This window comes from Carica papaya, chromosome 9 (genome assembly GCF_054855325.1).
Source record: "Carica papaya isolate Zhongbai chromosome 9, ASM5485532v1, whole genome shotgun sequence".
Lineage (NCBI taxonomy): Eukaryota > Viridiplantae > Streptophyta > Magnoliopsida > Brassicales > Caricaceae > Carica > Carica papaya.
This window is the reverse complement of record NC_142317.1, coordinates 10,330,067-10,344,375: the sequence shown is the minus strand read 5'-3', so window position 1 is coordinate 10,344,375 and position 14,309 is coordinate 10,330,067. Positions and strand designations below refer to the sequence as shown.

General features: G+C 33.7%; 1 protein-coding gene across 1 annotated transcript in view; it reads right to left on the bottom strand.

Moving 5' to 3' along the window:
- LOC110822921 (disease resistance protein RPV1-like) overlaps nt 1–4,408 on the bottom strand; it is a 40,265-nt gene extending 35,857 nt beyond the window's left edge. The window contains exon 1 of the mRNA XM_022053143.2: nt 3,760–4,408. Within this exon, the coding sequence (XP_021908835.1) occupies nt 3,760–4,271 (512 nt within the window). The 5' untranslated portion in view covers nt 4,272–4,408. The remainder of the gene's footprint in view (nt 1–3,759) is intronic.
- Nucleotides 4,409–14,309: the final 9,901 nt, after the last annotated feature.

Below are 14,309 nucleotides of genomic sequence, written 5' to 3'. Positions count from 1 at the left end.
AGAAACCCGTAGGAGAGCATGAGAAACATTTCATGTTAGAAAGAAAGGATAAAAATCTAATGCATCAAAGTGGTTCACTAGAGAAATGAGAGAGTCAATGTTTCCCAATCTCAAATTTTAAGATCCAACAAGAGTTGGATTCCTCTAAAAGAAAAGGAAGTAATGATCAAGGGTGATCTTTTATTATCATTATTATTTTAATTATTTTATTATTTTTATTTTTATCATAATCTATTTTTATCTAATTAAAAATAGATTTACAATTTTAATTGATTTACTAAAAATATGAAATGACATTAATTTATATGTTATTTTTAGGATTTACTTATTTTAGTTTCTTTACTATTTTTGTAACCTCCTCAATAGGATTTCACTGTAAGAATTAAGCAGAGAAGAGTGAAAGTTATCTTATATTCTTTAAAGATAAATATTCCCTCTATTTTCAATTAATATATGTTAAAGAGTTGTCAAGTTCTATCACTCCCATACGGATCACCATACATATGCCTCCAATAATTTTTTGCTCCAATCTTCTCACCTATCTCTATTATTTTTAAACAACTCAAATTGGATATTTTGAAAATTGAATTTCACTTATAATTATCTTCTAGGAACTGCAGCTTTTTTTTCATCTTTTAACACCTTAAATAGTTATATTTGATCATGTATTTTAAGCATACTTGTTTAGGGATTGTGTTTCTCTTATATTTAAGTGAATGTCAATACTTAAAAAGAACTCTACTATAACTTGTCCATATTTGCGTGCTTATAATTTTATGGTTCATGTCTAGGATTGCATATTTGGAAAAAAAAGCTAAGGTTTGGATGAAAAAATTGGCTAGCATGTGATGGGTGAGATGGAGTGTACAATGCATTTATTATCAAAAACATGTTTGGAGTAAAAGTGTGAGATGAAGCGTAAAACACACTCATAATGAACGAAATTATAAAAAATAGAGTACAAAAAATAGTAAAAATAAATAAATTATTCTTCTAGTCACCTAAAATTTCTACTAACTGAGTAATCGGGTGCATTCATCACAAATGTTTATCCTCGTGTTAAAAGGTTCGTGATATTTCAAGTAAAAAGATTTACGATAAATAGATTTTCTATTTTTAGCATGGACCAATTATATGAAATCCTTATATCTAGATAGGCTTGGTGGTTGTTCTACTAGGTATTGGTTGTTCCTCTCAATAAAACTTTTTGTCTACTAAAATTTATAAATTCCTCTCACGTCGTATTTGGATATTAGTCAAAATGGTTATTCATTGGTGTGGTTCCCTGAAACTCAAACCTGTAAACTAATAGTTGATAATTGTCTTTGCAACTTGAGGGTTGAGATGTAACGTACAAGTTATGATGGAATGACGGGGATTAGGTGAGTTAAAGGTGAAGAGATGAGGAATGGTAGTGTGTACTGTATGGTGTTTAAGGGCAACGATAAGATAAGTGTGGGGGAGTTTGATAGTCTGAAAAAACAACATCTTCATCATCTATTTTGGTGTGCTTGATTGAATTGCTTACGATCTAATTTAAGTTATTTTGTCCCTTCTAACATAGGATAGGAGATGGAGTCCAAAATCTAGAAAAATAGCAAAAAAAGGAGAAAGAACTGCAATACAACTATCTATCATGATTTAAGCCTTAGGTAAGGCTTAGACCCTGTAGCATCAGCAGGCTTTGGTCCACATATTCAAGCCTCGAGCAAGATTAAGGCATTAGTAGGATCACAAATCTCGGATATGCCCAAATAAGCCTTGCCCAAGGCTTACATCTCAACAAAAAAAGGATATGCACAACACACCCTTGGGCATGGCTAGTAATCAAGGCAGCAAAAAGAAGCCAGGATTATACTTGAGCAAGACTTGACCAAGGCTAAGGCAGTATATAAGTTCATAGGCTCTGCGCGTAATCGAAATAAGCCTTACCCAAGGCTTGTGTCACGAATAATAGCCTACTTGAAGAAAAGGCACATTTTTTGAATATAAAAGATCCCATTGCAGTCAAGATTTGAGGACCAAAAATCAAGGGAAGATTATTTTGGGAAGTTGAGGATAAACTGAAATCTTTGGGAAAAAATTCAATCAAGAAAAAAAAAGAAACCTTGGCCTCATTTGGTTATAAAAATTAGGGTTATCAAGTAGAAAGGACATCTCTCTTTATCCCACTACCATTCACAGCAACATCCACTGCCGCCGCATCTTCCCTTCATCTTCTTTCTTCTCTTTATTCTAAGAAACTCATTTTGTGTAAAAAGTTTGCCATGAGTGGCGGATTGCTTTCTTTTCCTAGTTGTCAAATTTAACAAACTCCAGCGATGTATTATGAGATCGAATTGAGTAACTTAAGTTTTATTTGAATCTTGGTATTTATTTACTTTATGCACCTACATATATTGTTGTCTTTGAATCGATTTGAATAAAGCACGTCGGATGTGAGACGAAACAACAAGTATCTGGCTGAACTACTCAAATTCGTAATTGTTTGAGTGGTTCCGGCATTTAGTGACGATCAGTGCAACATTGAGAAGGTAAATAATATAGTTGACTAGTTCATGCGGATAAATTCAACAACTTGAACCAGGTTCTTTTAACTCTCAAGATCATTAGCAGATTAAATCCTGTAGATGTTCCAAGACTATTTGCTCAGCAAAAAGCCAGCTAACGAATGTTTTTTGGTTGGTTAAGGAATAAGAAATGATTGGTTAGCAGAACGTTTCCAATAACTATAACTGGTTTGCCGTATTTTTTAATGAAATTAATCTTTCCATCTATGATCAACTATATAACTAGAGTTTAGCTATTTTGTTAACTAAAAATCTTTCTTATAATTGATTTGCTTTCTAACTTTCAGACACAAGTTTTGTTAATTATTCTATTCCATTCTTATTTTATATTTTACATTTTACAAATGATATTTAATCCTACAAAAACTCCTTGTTGCTTTTCATTCGTTGGTCAAGGGAGATATTTAGTTTCCAATTTCTTATGAATTCGACTCTACTTACCACAATTATAGATTTATTTTATTAGATAACCAGAATTTTATTTTTAGTGGATTCAACATCCATCAACACTTAGCCTTTAATTGGATTTTATTTAATCCATGTGTACTACTACTCTTGTATTTTTGTATCATTAGGTTTCTACATCCTAATCCCTCGTAAGCTATAAATAAAAAATTGATCTAATCAAGAAGAATCACCCCAAAATTATTTTTTTACATCTGTTATATACATATATATAGAGAGAGCGAGATGAAGAGAAGTTAATAAGATCATCTTTCCTAGATTGATATAGTGAAACCTGGAACTTAAACATATTGATCCATTTTAGCTTCTGATTTTCTTAAAAAAGTTGAAAGTATGAAATTTCCACCATAGATCACTTGCAAGATTATCATAATTGGTATTTCCCATGGGCTCCCTTTGTAAGATCTAGTAGATTTATGCATACAATTTCGGATATTCAGCCCATCAATGACATAATTATGCTTTTTCATAGTTAATAATTTTATAAAAACATCGAAACTCATGGACGCTAAACTTGCCTAAAAGGCTTGGCAATAATTGGCGTCCACCAATAACACAAGTTATTGAAAACTGAAGCCTTGAATACCTTGTCTATATTTAAACTTTTACATTAATTTTTTATAGGAACAAAATAATACTTTTCATTTTTCAACTTCTTATAATTCGAAATCTTCTTTAAATATGTAGTTTAGCAAGAAACAAGAAATAAAAGAAAGTTAATCACCTATTCTGTAGCAGAACCATTCCGCCTAAATCTGCAACTTCTCTAAGAGCTGCCCTCCACCTCTTCACCTTTTCCATATCCTCTTTAAAGCACTCTTCATGTTTAGCAAAAGCGTCGGCAAAATTCCTCTTTTGTTTCCTGACTTCAGATGGATCCACATAATGGAATACAGGTATTACAAAATGCTCTGAAGTACTTGATCTTCTTCGCTCCATGATGGTTACGAGCTCATCAAGGCACCACTGGGAGGAAGCGTAGTTTTTTGAGAGCATGACAATGGATATTTTTGACTTTTGAATTGCAGTTTGGAGCTCAGCCTCGATATCCTCACCCCTCTCAATCCCATTGTCATCCTTGAAAGTGTGGATACCTGCCTGCATCAAAGCTGTATAGAGGTGATCTGTGAATTTGTGGCGTGTGTCTTCACCCCTAAAGCTCAAAAACACATGATAGGCACATCTTGAGATTGAAAGGGATGGAGTTCCCTGAGCAATTGCAGTGGTAGCTACCATTGATGATTGAGAAAATCTTTCTATAGAAGCTCCTAAATTTGAGGTGAATGGATTCTTGACACCGAATATATAAGAAAATTTTATAGTTTGAAATGTTATTAGAAATTGTTTGATTTCTTTTGTCCTTTGAAAAAAGCATAGTTTGAATTCAGTCAAAAAACGTGTTGGATGGAATATAAACGACAAGATTTACTAAATTATTTAACTAAAATTATTAAATGAATTTGTAAATGAACCAAAAAAGAAAACAGTGAAAGTGGAATGCTAATGTCATATAGATTAGATATTAAAATAAAATAAAATATATGCGAATGTCATGACTTCAAAAGTCAAAATTACTTCCTTACTAAACAAATAACTCAAGATATTTATTGAATTAAATAGTTAAATAACTCTAAATTGAATTAATCTGGACTATAATCTTCGTATTTTTATTATTATATAGAAGTGTATAAAAATAAATTATGATTACATGAAAAATTTGACTCCTGCGACTATTAAATTGTCTTATGTAAGTCATGAATTCAAAATTAAACAAGACCTAAATACTCATGTTTGAATGCTTATAATTTTACTTGAGTATCAATCTTATAGTTTAAGATTCAAATCTTACAACTCAATTTTATTAAGTAATAAAATAATTTAAATTTATCACAATATATCATGAATCTTAAGCAAATTATAAATTTAATTGTAAATCGCTTGATTCACTTTAATTTTAGAGATTCACTTGAATCTAAATAAAATTAAATTACAGTTTTAGAGACTCACTTGAGTTTAAATAAAATTAAATCCTATAAAATACTTAGATAATTTATTTTTATTTAATTATAAAGTACATTATAAGAATAACATCTATACGATTTTTTAAAAATAATTAATTTTAATTGTCCATAATATCAAAAAAAAAATAAATATCTTAATTTCAATTTTTTTCTTTAAAAATTACCATAGAAAACAATAAATTTTAATTAATGAAATATGTTTTGAATCTTAATATTTGATTCTACTTGGATTCTTATTCAGAAAATTGGATATTTGATTCACAACTTAATTTTCTATTTAAAAATTATAATTCAAAACAATCTCCACCTAATTATTCCAAAATTGAAAAAGAGAAAAAGTGTAATCGATTCCAGTAAATAACAAGTTATGAAAAGAGTTATTTTGAATTAGGGCATTAAGAAAATTTTCTATTTTGCTAAAATTTGTATGGGTTTTTTCTATTAATTCTAGTAATTAAATGGATGACCCACTAATTTAATATTTTATTTTTTTAATCCATTCACAATGGTTGAAACTAAATGAAATGACACTCAAAATAATATATAATTGTCATAAAGAAAAATTTATTTTGATGGAGTGGATAACCTTACAATAAATTATAAAATTATTGTATTTTATGATAATTAAACTATAATAATATAAACGGTTATCAACAAATTCAATTATCATGAATGTACTTTGATCTCTTCTCTCATCTATAAAAAGAGCACAAATTATTCTCTCATTTGAATCTTCCATCAACTAAAGTTTTAAAATTCTTATACATAATAGTTAGATAGAGAGAAGAAAGAATCAGAGAATTAATGATTTTTTTAATGAGTCTCTGTAACAGCCCCGGAAATTAAAAGAAAATGTATAAATTTATTCTAAGTGCGGAAGCGAAATAAAATAGATTATGATTAACATCCCTTACACAATAACCAAAATGAATTAAACGTATGAAAGAATAAACTAACTAAAGAAAATACTATGAATGAATACTATAAGGAAAACTAATAAATTCTTATGCTTCTACTCGCCGTCTTCTTGCAGAACGGGTTCAGGAACCAAGTTCTCCTGATCTGAAATGGTTAAGTAAGGAATGAGCTACACTAGCCCAGTAAAGACATCACACTATCTCACTGTCATAGAAGTAAAGGTTGGTAGAAAACAAAAACGACCAATGGAACATAATTTATAACAAACTCATTTATCAATAATAAAAACCCTGACTGTCCACTTATCTCAGTGAGATTCATGAAAACAACTTATAAGAAATAATAACATCATAAATTCATACATAATATGTATCATAGTACATGTCACACTTTTGTATTTCAATCATCAGGCAATAAATTTCCTCTTTTATCAGCATACTAGTATCCATAGGGGATCTCCGCTACACGTAAACCATTCACATTAATAACTTAATTCTAGGGTCATTCCCATACCCCGTCCGATATGGGCGCCAAAATCATAAACCTCAATACCCCGTCCGGTATGAGGGTGAAACGGGTCGTCCCCATACCCCGTCCCGTATGGACGCCAAAACACATAAAGTCTCCATACCCCGTCCGATATGAGAGACTACGTTTTCAGTACGGTTCTCTATGGACCCGATCCGTCTACCATCTCCCAGGATATCTAGTTAGATTGTCGATATTATTCATTTATCAATTCACATACCTTTTTTTATTTTTCTTAATTTCAATTATCCAATCAAACATAAATACGTAAACCAGTAATGGACACCAAACAAGGCAACACAACATCGGGTTCACAATAATTCAAACTATAATAAATGAAACCGTGATTCATGCATACGAAACCATATAATAAACACATCAGGAACCATACTATATTCAAAATTGTAAAATAAATCAAACAACACCTGACCGAAAAATACATCAGTTTTGGACTCCATTAGCAATCTTAATTAATTATACATATCTATTAATTCATAAAATATCGTTTTATCATTTATTAAGCTTTAATTGCTGTGATAGGAAATAGGGTGAGGGATCCTTACTTGTTTCGGAGTCTGAAATCGGGTTCTCACTGCGCCTACGGACAGTCCCTAGATTCCCTAAATTTTTCTCTGGAAACTGAAACACACTTCCGGTACCTGCACATGTCCCCAAAAAACTCCAAATCAGACCCAGGGCCCTTTCGGCCAATTTTAGAATTTTGGCACGACGGCGATCCGCCTCGGCTTGGCCATTTCCAGCCGTTTTCGGCTGTATTCGGCCAAACTTGCATTGGTTCCTAAGATAAAACACCCCTAGGGCCCTTAGTGGGCCAAAAAATTCCAGAAAACTGAGACTTACCGGGGTCGAAGCTCTCGAGTGCGGTGGCTCCTCCGGCACGAGTTGCGATTTGGTGTTTAGCTCCAGTCAACCTGTAGAGAAAAGGACGGTGGTCACAGTGGTATAAAAATTTCATCGAACGGAAACCAGGAAGGGCCTCATCGGAGGCAAAAATTGAGGAAATCCGCGGCGGCGCCGCTGGACTTCGGTGGTGTTTTCTGACCAATTGGTCAGTGGTTTGGCTCCGATTTGACCACAGGGAGGTTCAGCATCAAAAAACGAGCCAAGGAGAGAAATTTTACCTCGTTTAGCGACCAGAAAATCCTCCGGTGCGGCGGCGAGTGGCGACGGCCGGTTCCTCCGGTGGTTGGGTTGTCTTCTCCGGCGAGGGTTCTGGCGGCTAGGGTTTGGGGTTGGGTGTGGATACGATTATTTATAACCTTCGCCTTTTAATCTAAGCTGTCCATCATGATTTAATCTGGACCGTCCGATCACAATTAAATTAGAAATAAATCTGGGCCGTCCATCGTGATGCGATCTGGGCTATCCGTGCGTGATCAAATCTGGGTCGTCCGCACGCGTGAAATCTGGGCCGTCCAAGCTCGCTTTTGATCTAGGTCGTCCGTGCGCGCGGGAACGGATCTGGGCCATCCGATCGCGCGCATTCAGATCGCCCACGTCTCCGTCCTGCGTGGCTTCCAGCGTCAGCGTCCCTGCCATGCGGCGTGTCCAGGTTGGCCGGGACTGCTGACCGGGCTGCTAACGTGGCTGCTGACGTAGCGTTATTTTTCTAAATTGTGTTTTGACCTCCGATTTTCGATTTTCTTTTCAAAAACACCCCCAGAATTCAAATTTTCACCCCTTTTTCCCAAAATCAATTTCAATTAAATCTAAAAAATAATTTTACCTCATTTTATTATTATTATTATTATTATTATTTCTATTAAATTAAATTAAATTAAATTAAAACTTTATAAATAAATTATTAAAATAAAATAAAATTAACGATATTCCAATAAAAATAAAAAATAAAATAAATTTTTTTTTTGGATGTTACAATCTCTCAATTATGGCTGCATCATATTCGAATGATATGTAGTTTTAATTTTATGTTATTTCTTTCTTTTCTTTAAGATTCTTAAATTCAATAAAAATGATTTCTACATCAAATTTTCTTAGATTTTAGTATCAGAGCAAGATTGAATTCACATATTTTAAAATTAAACTAACAATTTATATATATATATATATATATATTATTAAACTAACAATTTATATATATGTTTATATATATACTATTACACTAACCGTTTATATATATATTACTATACTATCATTATATATATGTTATTGCACTAACATTATATATATATATATATATATATGTATATATATTATTACACTAAAATTTTATATATATATTATTATAATAACAGTTTATATATATTATTACATTAACTACTTATATATATTATTACATTAATAGTTTATATATATATATATTATGACACTAATAGTTTATAAATATATATTATTGTACTAAGAGTTTATATATATTATTATACTAACAGTTTATATATATATATATAATTTTACATTAACAGTTTATATATATACATAATTTTACTCTAGCAGTTTATATATATATATATATATATATATTACTACACTAATAGTTTATATATATATTAATTCATTAATAGTTTATATATGTATATATATTATTATATTAACAGTTTATATATATATATACTATTACACTAACAGCTTATATAAGTATATATTATTACTTTAATAATTTATATATATGTATATATATTTTTTTAAAATTTCATTTAACTTCATAAATGTAAATATATATGTATATTTTATACAATTATGATTTAGTAGTTTTATGACTTAAGATTTATTAATATAATAAATTACCAAAGTAACCCAAGTTGATGAGTTTTGTGTTAGTTAAGCTATATTAAAGAATTAAAGGAGACTTATAAAGGAATAACATATATATTTTTATAATTGTAAGATTGAGACTAACCCAAAGGAGAGTCATTTTCTATTAATTATGAATTGATAGTTTATTTTATGTTATTTAAATAAATACCCAAAGATAACATATAAATAACACAAAATATTAATTATTTTAAGTTCCTTTGAGTGAACATTAGATATCTTAATGTTTTGCCCAAAGAAAAAACTACAGTGATATCAATAGTTCATCGTTTATAAATTTTATATTATAGATATACTTGATGCCTTACTATGAGTATTGTTCTATTTTTACAATTCCCACTTCATTGTATTCTTTTACATCTAGAATGACAACTTTTGATGAGTCGAAATTTGTGGAATGGTATGAAAATGTCAATTTTCACTGGTTTATGGGATCATGACCTGACTTTATTAATTGAAAAGCCTCCTAAAGCTACTGATGACAGTACTCTAAAGCAGATGGAACAATTAAAAGCTTGGACAAGGTTAAACAAACTCAATCTTATGTTTGTGAGAATGATTATTGCCACTAACATCAAAACTTGCCTCTTTCAAACTAAGATAGCCTCAGAATTTCTAAAATCTGTGGAAGAGCGTTTTAAATGCACAGATAAGTCTCAGGATTGCCGGTGGATAGGAAAGTTAAATTTGCCATAGATCTTCAACCCGGCACCTAGCTAAGCTCAGTCGCCCCTTGCCGTATGAGCCGTATAGAGGTGGAAGAACTGAGAAAACAGATCAATGAATTGCAGAATAGTGGATTCATCTGACATAGTGTGTCTCCTTAGGGTGCTGGAGTCACATTTACAAAAAAAATGGAATAGGATGTTAAGATTATGCATTGACTGCAAGGGATTGAACAGGGTCCGAATCAAGAACAGGTACCCCTCCCCCAGATCGATGACCTTTTTGACTAGTTGCAGGGTGCCCAGGTCTTCCCCAAAATAGACTTGCGTTTGAGTTACTATCAGGTAAAGATCAAAACAGAGGATATTCTCAAGACGACCTTCAGAACCAGGTACGGACACTATTAGTTCTTGATCATGCTATTTGTACAAACTAATGCACCAGCCATTTTTATGGACTTCATGAATAAGGTTTTTAGATAATTCCTAGATCAGTTCGTCATTATGTTTATCGATGATATCCTGGTCTTTCAAAATGCAAAGAGGAACACGTTCACTACCTGACTCGGATTTTGCAGGTTCTCAATGAGAAAAAGTTGTATGCAAAATTGAGTAAGTGTGGATTCTACCTCAAGTAGATTACCTTCCTAGGGCACATCATATCAAATGAGGGAGTATCAGTGAACCCCAAAAAAGTTGAGGCAATGCTTGGTTAGGAGAAATTGATCTTAGTCAAGGACATTCATAACTTTTTGGGAATGTCAGGTTATTACTATAGGTTTGTAGAATGATTTTCTAGCCTAGCTGCTCCTTTGACCCGACTCACAAAGAAGAACTTTAAGTTTGAATGCAATGAGGACTGCGAAAGAAGTTTTATAGAACTTAAGACATGGTTGACTACTGCACCTGTGTTGGCTTTACCAAGTGGCATAGGTAAATATACAATTTATAGTGATACCTCATACTTGGGGTTGAGTTATGTCTTGATGCTACATAAAAAGGTCATAGTCTATGGGTCCAGGTAGTTAAAGAGTCATGAGAAAAACTATCTCACCCACGACTTAGAACTTGCTGCCATCATCCACGCCTTAAAAACCTGGTGTCACTACCTATATGGGGAGACTTTTAATATTTATACCGATCATAAGCGTTTGAAGCACATATTCACTCAGAAGGATCTCAACATACATCAGAGGCATTAGATAAAGCTTCTTAAAGGCTATAATTGTAATATTTTGTATCATCCAGGTAAGGGCAATGTGATAGCCGACGCGCTCAGTAGAAAAAGTGCAAGCATGTTAGTTCACCTAATGATTTCTGAATGTAGGGTAATAGGGGCCGCACAACAGATATGACTTCAATACTTGAAGAGAGTTACATGTTTGGCCACCTGATTGCTCAACCCGAATTTATGTAGAGAATAAATGAAGCCCAATCCACCAATTCCTATCTAGCAGCTCTCAAAAAGGATGCAGAATATGGAGTAAATTCAGAATTTCGAGTCTCTGCCGATAGGTTGCTCAAATTTTATTAAATGGTGTGTGTTCCAGGTGACAGTAAACTGAAAAAGGACATCATGATAGAGGCTCTTATCTCAAAGTTCGTCATGCATTCCGGAAGTACTAAAATATATCAAAGTATACAAGCCCAGTTTTTGGTAGAGTATGATGAAAAGAGAGGTAGCCGACTTTATTTCCAAGCGTCTAGTATGTTAACAGGTTAAGGCAGAGCATCAACGCTCAAACAGGTTACTTCAGTCTTTACCAATCCTAGAGTGGAAGTAAGAACATATCACAATAGATTTCATGACAGGGTTGTCTAAGGTACGCTTAGGACATGATGCCATTTGGGTAATTGTCGACCAGCTCAGCAAGTCTTCATACTTCTTGACTATCAAGATGATCGACCCCTTGGACAAGTTAGCAAAAATATATATTCGAGAGATGGTCAAGTTATATGGAGTTATATTGACAGTGATATTTGACAGAGACTCTAGGTTCACTTCTCGATTTTAATCTAGTTTTCAGCAAGCCATGGGAATGAAACTGTCCTTTAATACCGCATTCCACATTCAAACCGATGGACAATCAAATAGGATGATTAATACACTAGAGGATATTCTCCTAGATTGTGTTATAGACTTCAGGGTATATTAGGATTATCATCTACCTTTGATAGAGTTCGCTTACAATAACAGCTACCAAGCAAGTATCGGCATGGCCCCGTATGAGACATTGTATGGCCATCCTTACAGGTCGCTGATCTAATGGGAAGAGGTGGGTGATAGAAAATTATTCGGAACAGATCTTGTGGAGAAGACTATAACCAATGTAGTTAAGATCAGGAAGAACATTCAAACAACTCAAAGCAAGTAGAAGAGTTATGCAGACATCCAAATGAGGGATTTAAAATTTGAAAAAGGTGATCGAGTATTTCTTAAGGTCACTCATTTTAAGGGAATCAGTAGTTTTTACAAGAGGGGAAAAATTAAATTCCCGATTCATCGAGCCATTTGAGATCTTAGACTGGATTGGTACGACCGCCTACAGACTAGCATTACCTCCAAAGTTATCCAGAGTTCATAATGTGTTCCACGTATCTATGCTATGCAAATACAACTCGGACCCCTCACACATCCTGTCCTACGAGCTCATTTCACTCCAAGAGGATCTATCTTATAAGGAGGTGCCGGTAGGCATTGTATGCTGAAAGAGTAGAGTACTTCGCAACTAAAAAATTCCCTTCATCAAGATCCTATGGCAGAACCGTGCGCAAGAAGAGGCTACTTGGGAATTGGAATCAAATTTCAGGGCCCAGTACCCCCCAGCTGTTCGACTGAGTGAGAGAATGAGAAATTTGAGTGACCAAATTTTCTTAAGGATGGGAGAATTGTAATACTTATACTCGAAAAGTGGCCTATGATAATTTTTTAATACTTGTACTCGAAAAGCGGCCCATAATAATTTTTTATTATTAAATTATTTAATTTAATTTATTTTTTTTAATTGATATTTTGAGAAAAAATGAATTAAGGATGAAATTGAAAATAATTTTAGAAAAAATTAGTGAAAATACGAGTTTGAGGGGTATTTTTGAAAAACAAATTAAAAACAGGGGGTTAAAGTGCAAAAAAAAAATGATCACGTGAGACGGCCTAGTCAGTAGCCCCGACGAACTGGAGCACGCTACGTGTCAAAACATACTGATGTCGACGCCACGTGGGAGGCCACGCAAGCGATCCGCGTGCCCAGCGATCTAACGACCCATGTTTGATCTTGCGCACATGAACGACTCAGATTCGTTCCCTCCTTAGGCGCGATTGGATGGACGAGATCAATCACGATGAACGGTTCAAATTCGTTTCTCCTTAGACGTGATCGGATGGATGAGATCAATCATGATGAATGATACAGATTGATGTGGGGCGCATGGAAACCCAAACCCTAGCCACCAACCCCCGTCGGAGAAGAAAGCTGACTGCCGACCACCGGCGCATTAGAGCCACCGCTAACTGCAAAAAAAAGGTGAAATTTTCTCCTACCAGGTAGAAATTTGATTTCGAGCATCCCTATGGCCAAATTGAAGCAAGCGGGACGGCGGGTGAGCCGAAAACTGCGAGCAAAGCCTAACGAAGCTGTCGCGGCCGAAACCCAAAAATTCATCCGATGAGTGCCTTCCCCCTTCCCGTTTCACGCAATTTTTTGATTATTGTATTCACCATTTTTTTATGCAGGTTAGCCGAAGAAGGAACCCCAACCGTGAAGGAGGACCGACGGAGCCCTGCACCTAGAGACCCGCCCCCCACAGATAGGTTCGATTTTTTGTGATTTTTTGACTAACTGAGGCCCTCAAACGTATTTTTCTGTAGAAATACATGTAAAACTAGCCAAAACAAGTCAAGCCAAGGCGAACCGCTACTGTGGGCGGCGGAGCCAATGTCGGAGTACGGCGGCACCGCCATGCAAGAACCCTAAAATTGGCCGAAAAGAGTTTTAAATACCGATTTTAGATTTTTGGAGTATTTTTAGGTACGTGATAAATATTTTGGATTCCACAGAAAAAATTCAGGAAACTCGATACCCGTTATAGAGACATGGTAGACAGCGCGACTTCTCGAAATACTAATCCGGGTAAGGATACCTCACTCTATTCTCCGTTACAATAAATTGAGGCTTAAATGATGTATAATTTTATGTTTTATAAAAATTTAAAAAATTCTTAAAATAATTATAAGTCATTAGTGAAGTCAGAACCAGTTAGTTCACAATTGTCTTGATTTTTTGTTTATTTTTCTGTACTGTCCTACTTACTTATTATTGTATTGTGCATGTTCTTAATTTATAGTTTCA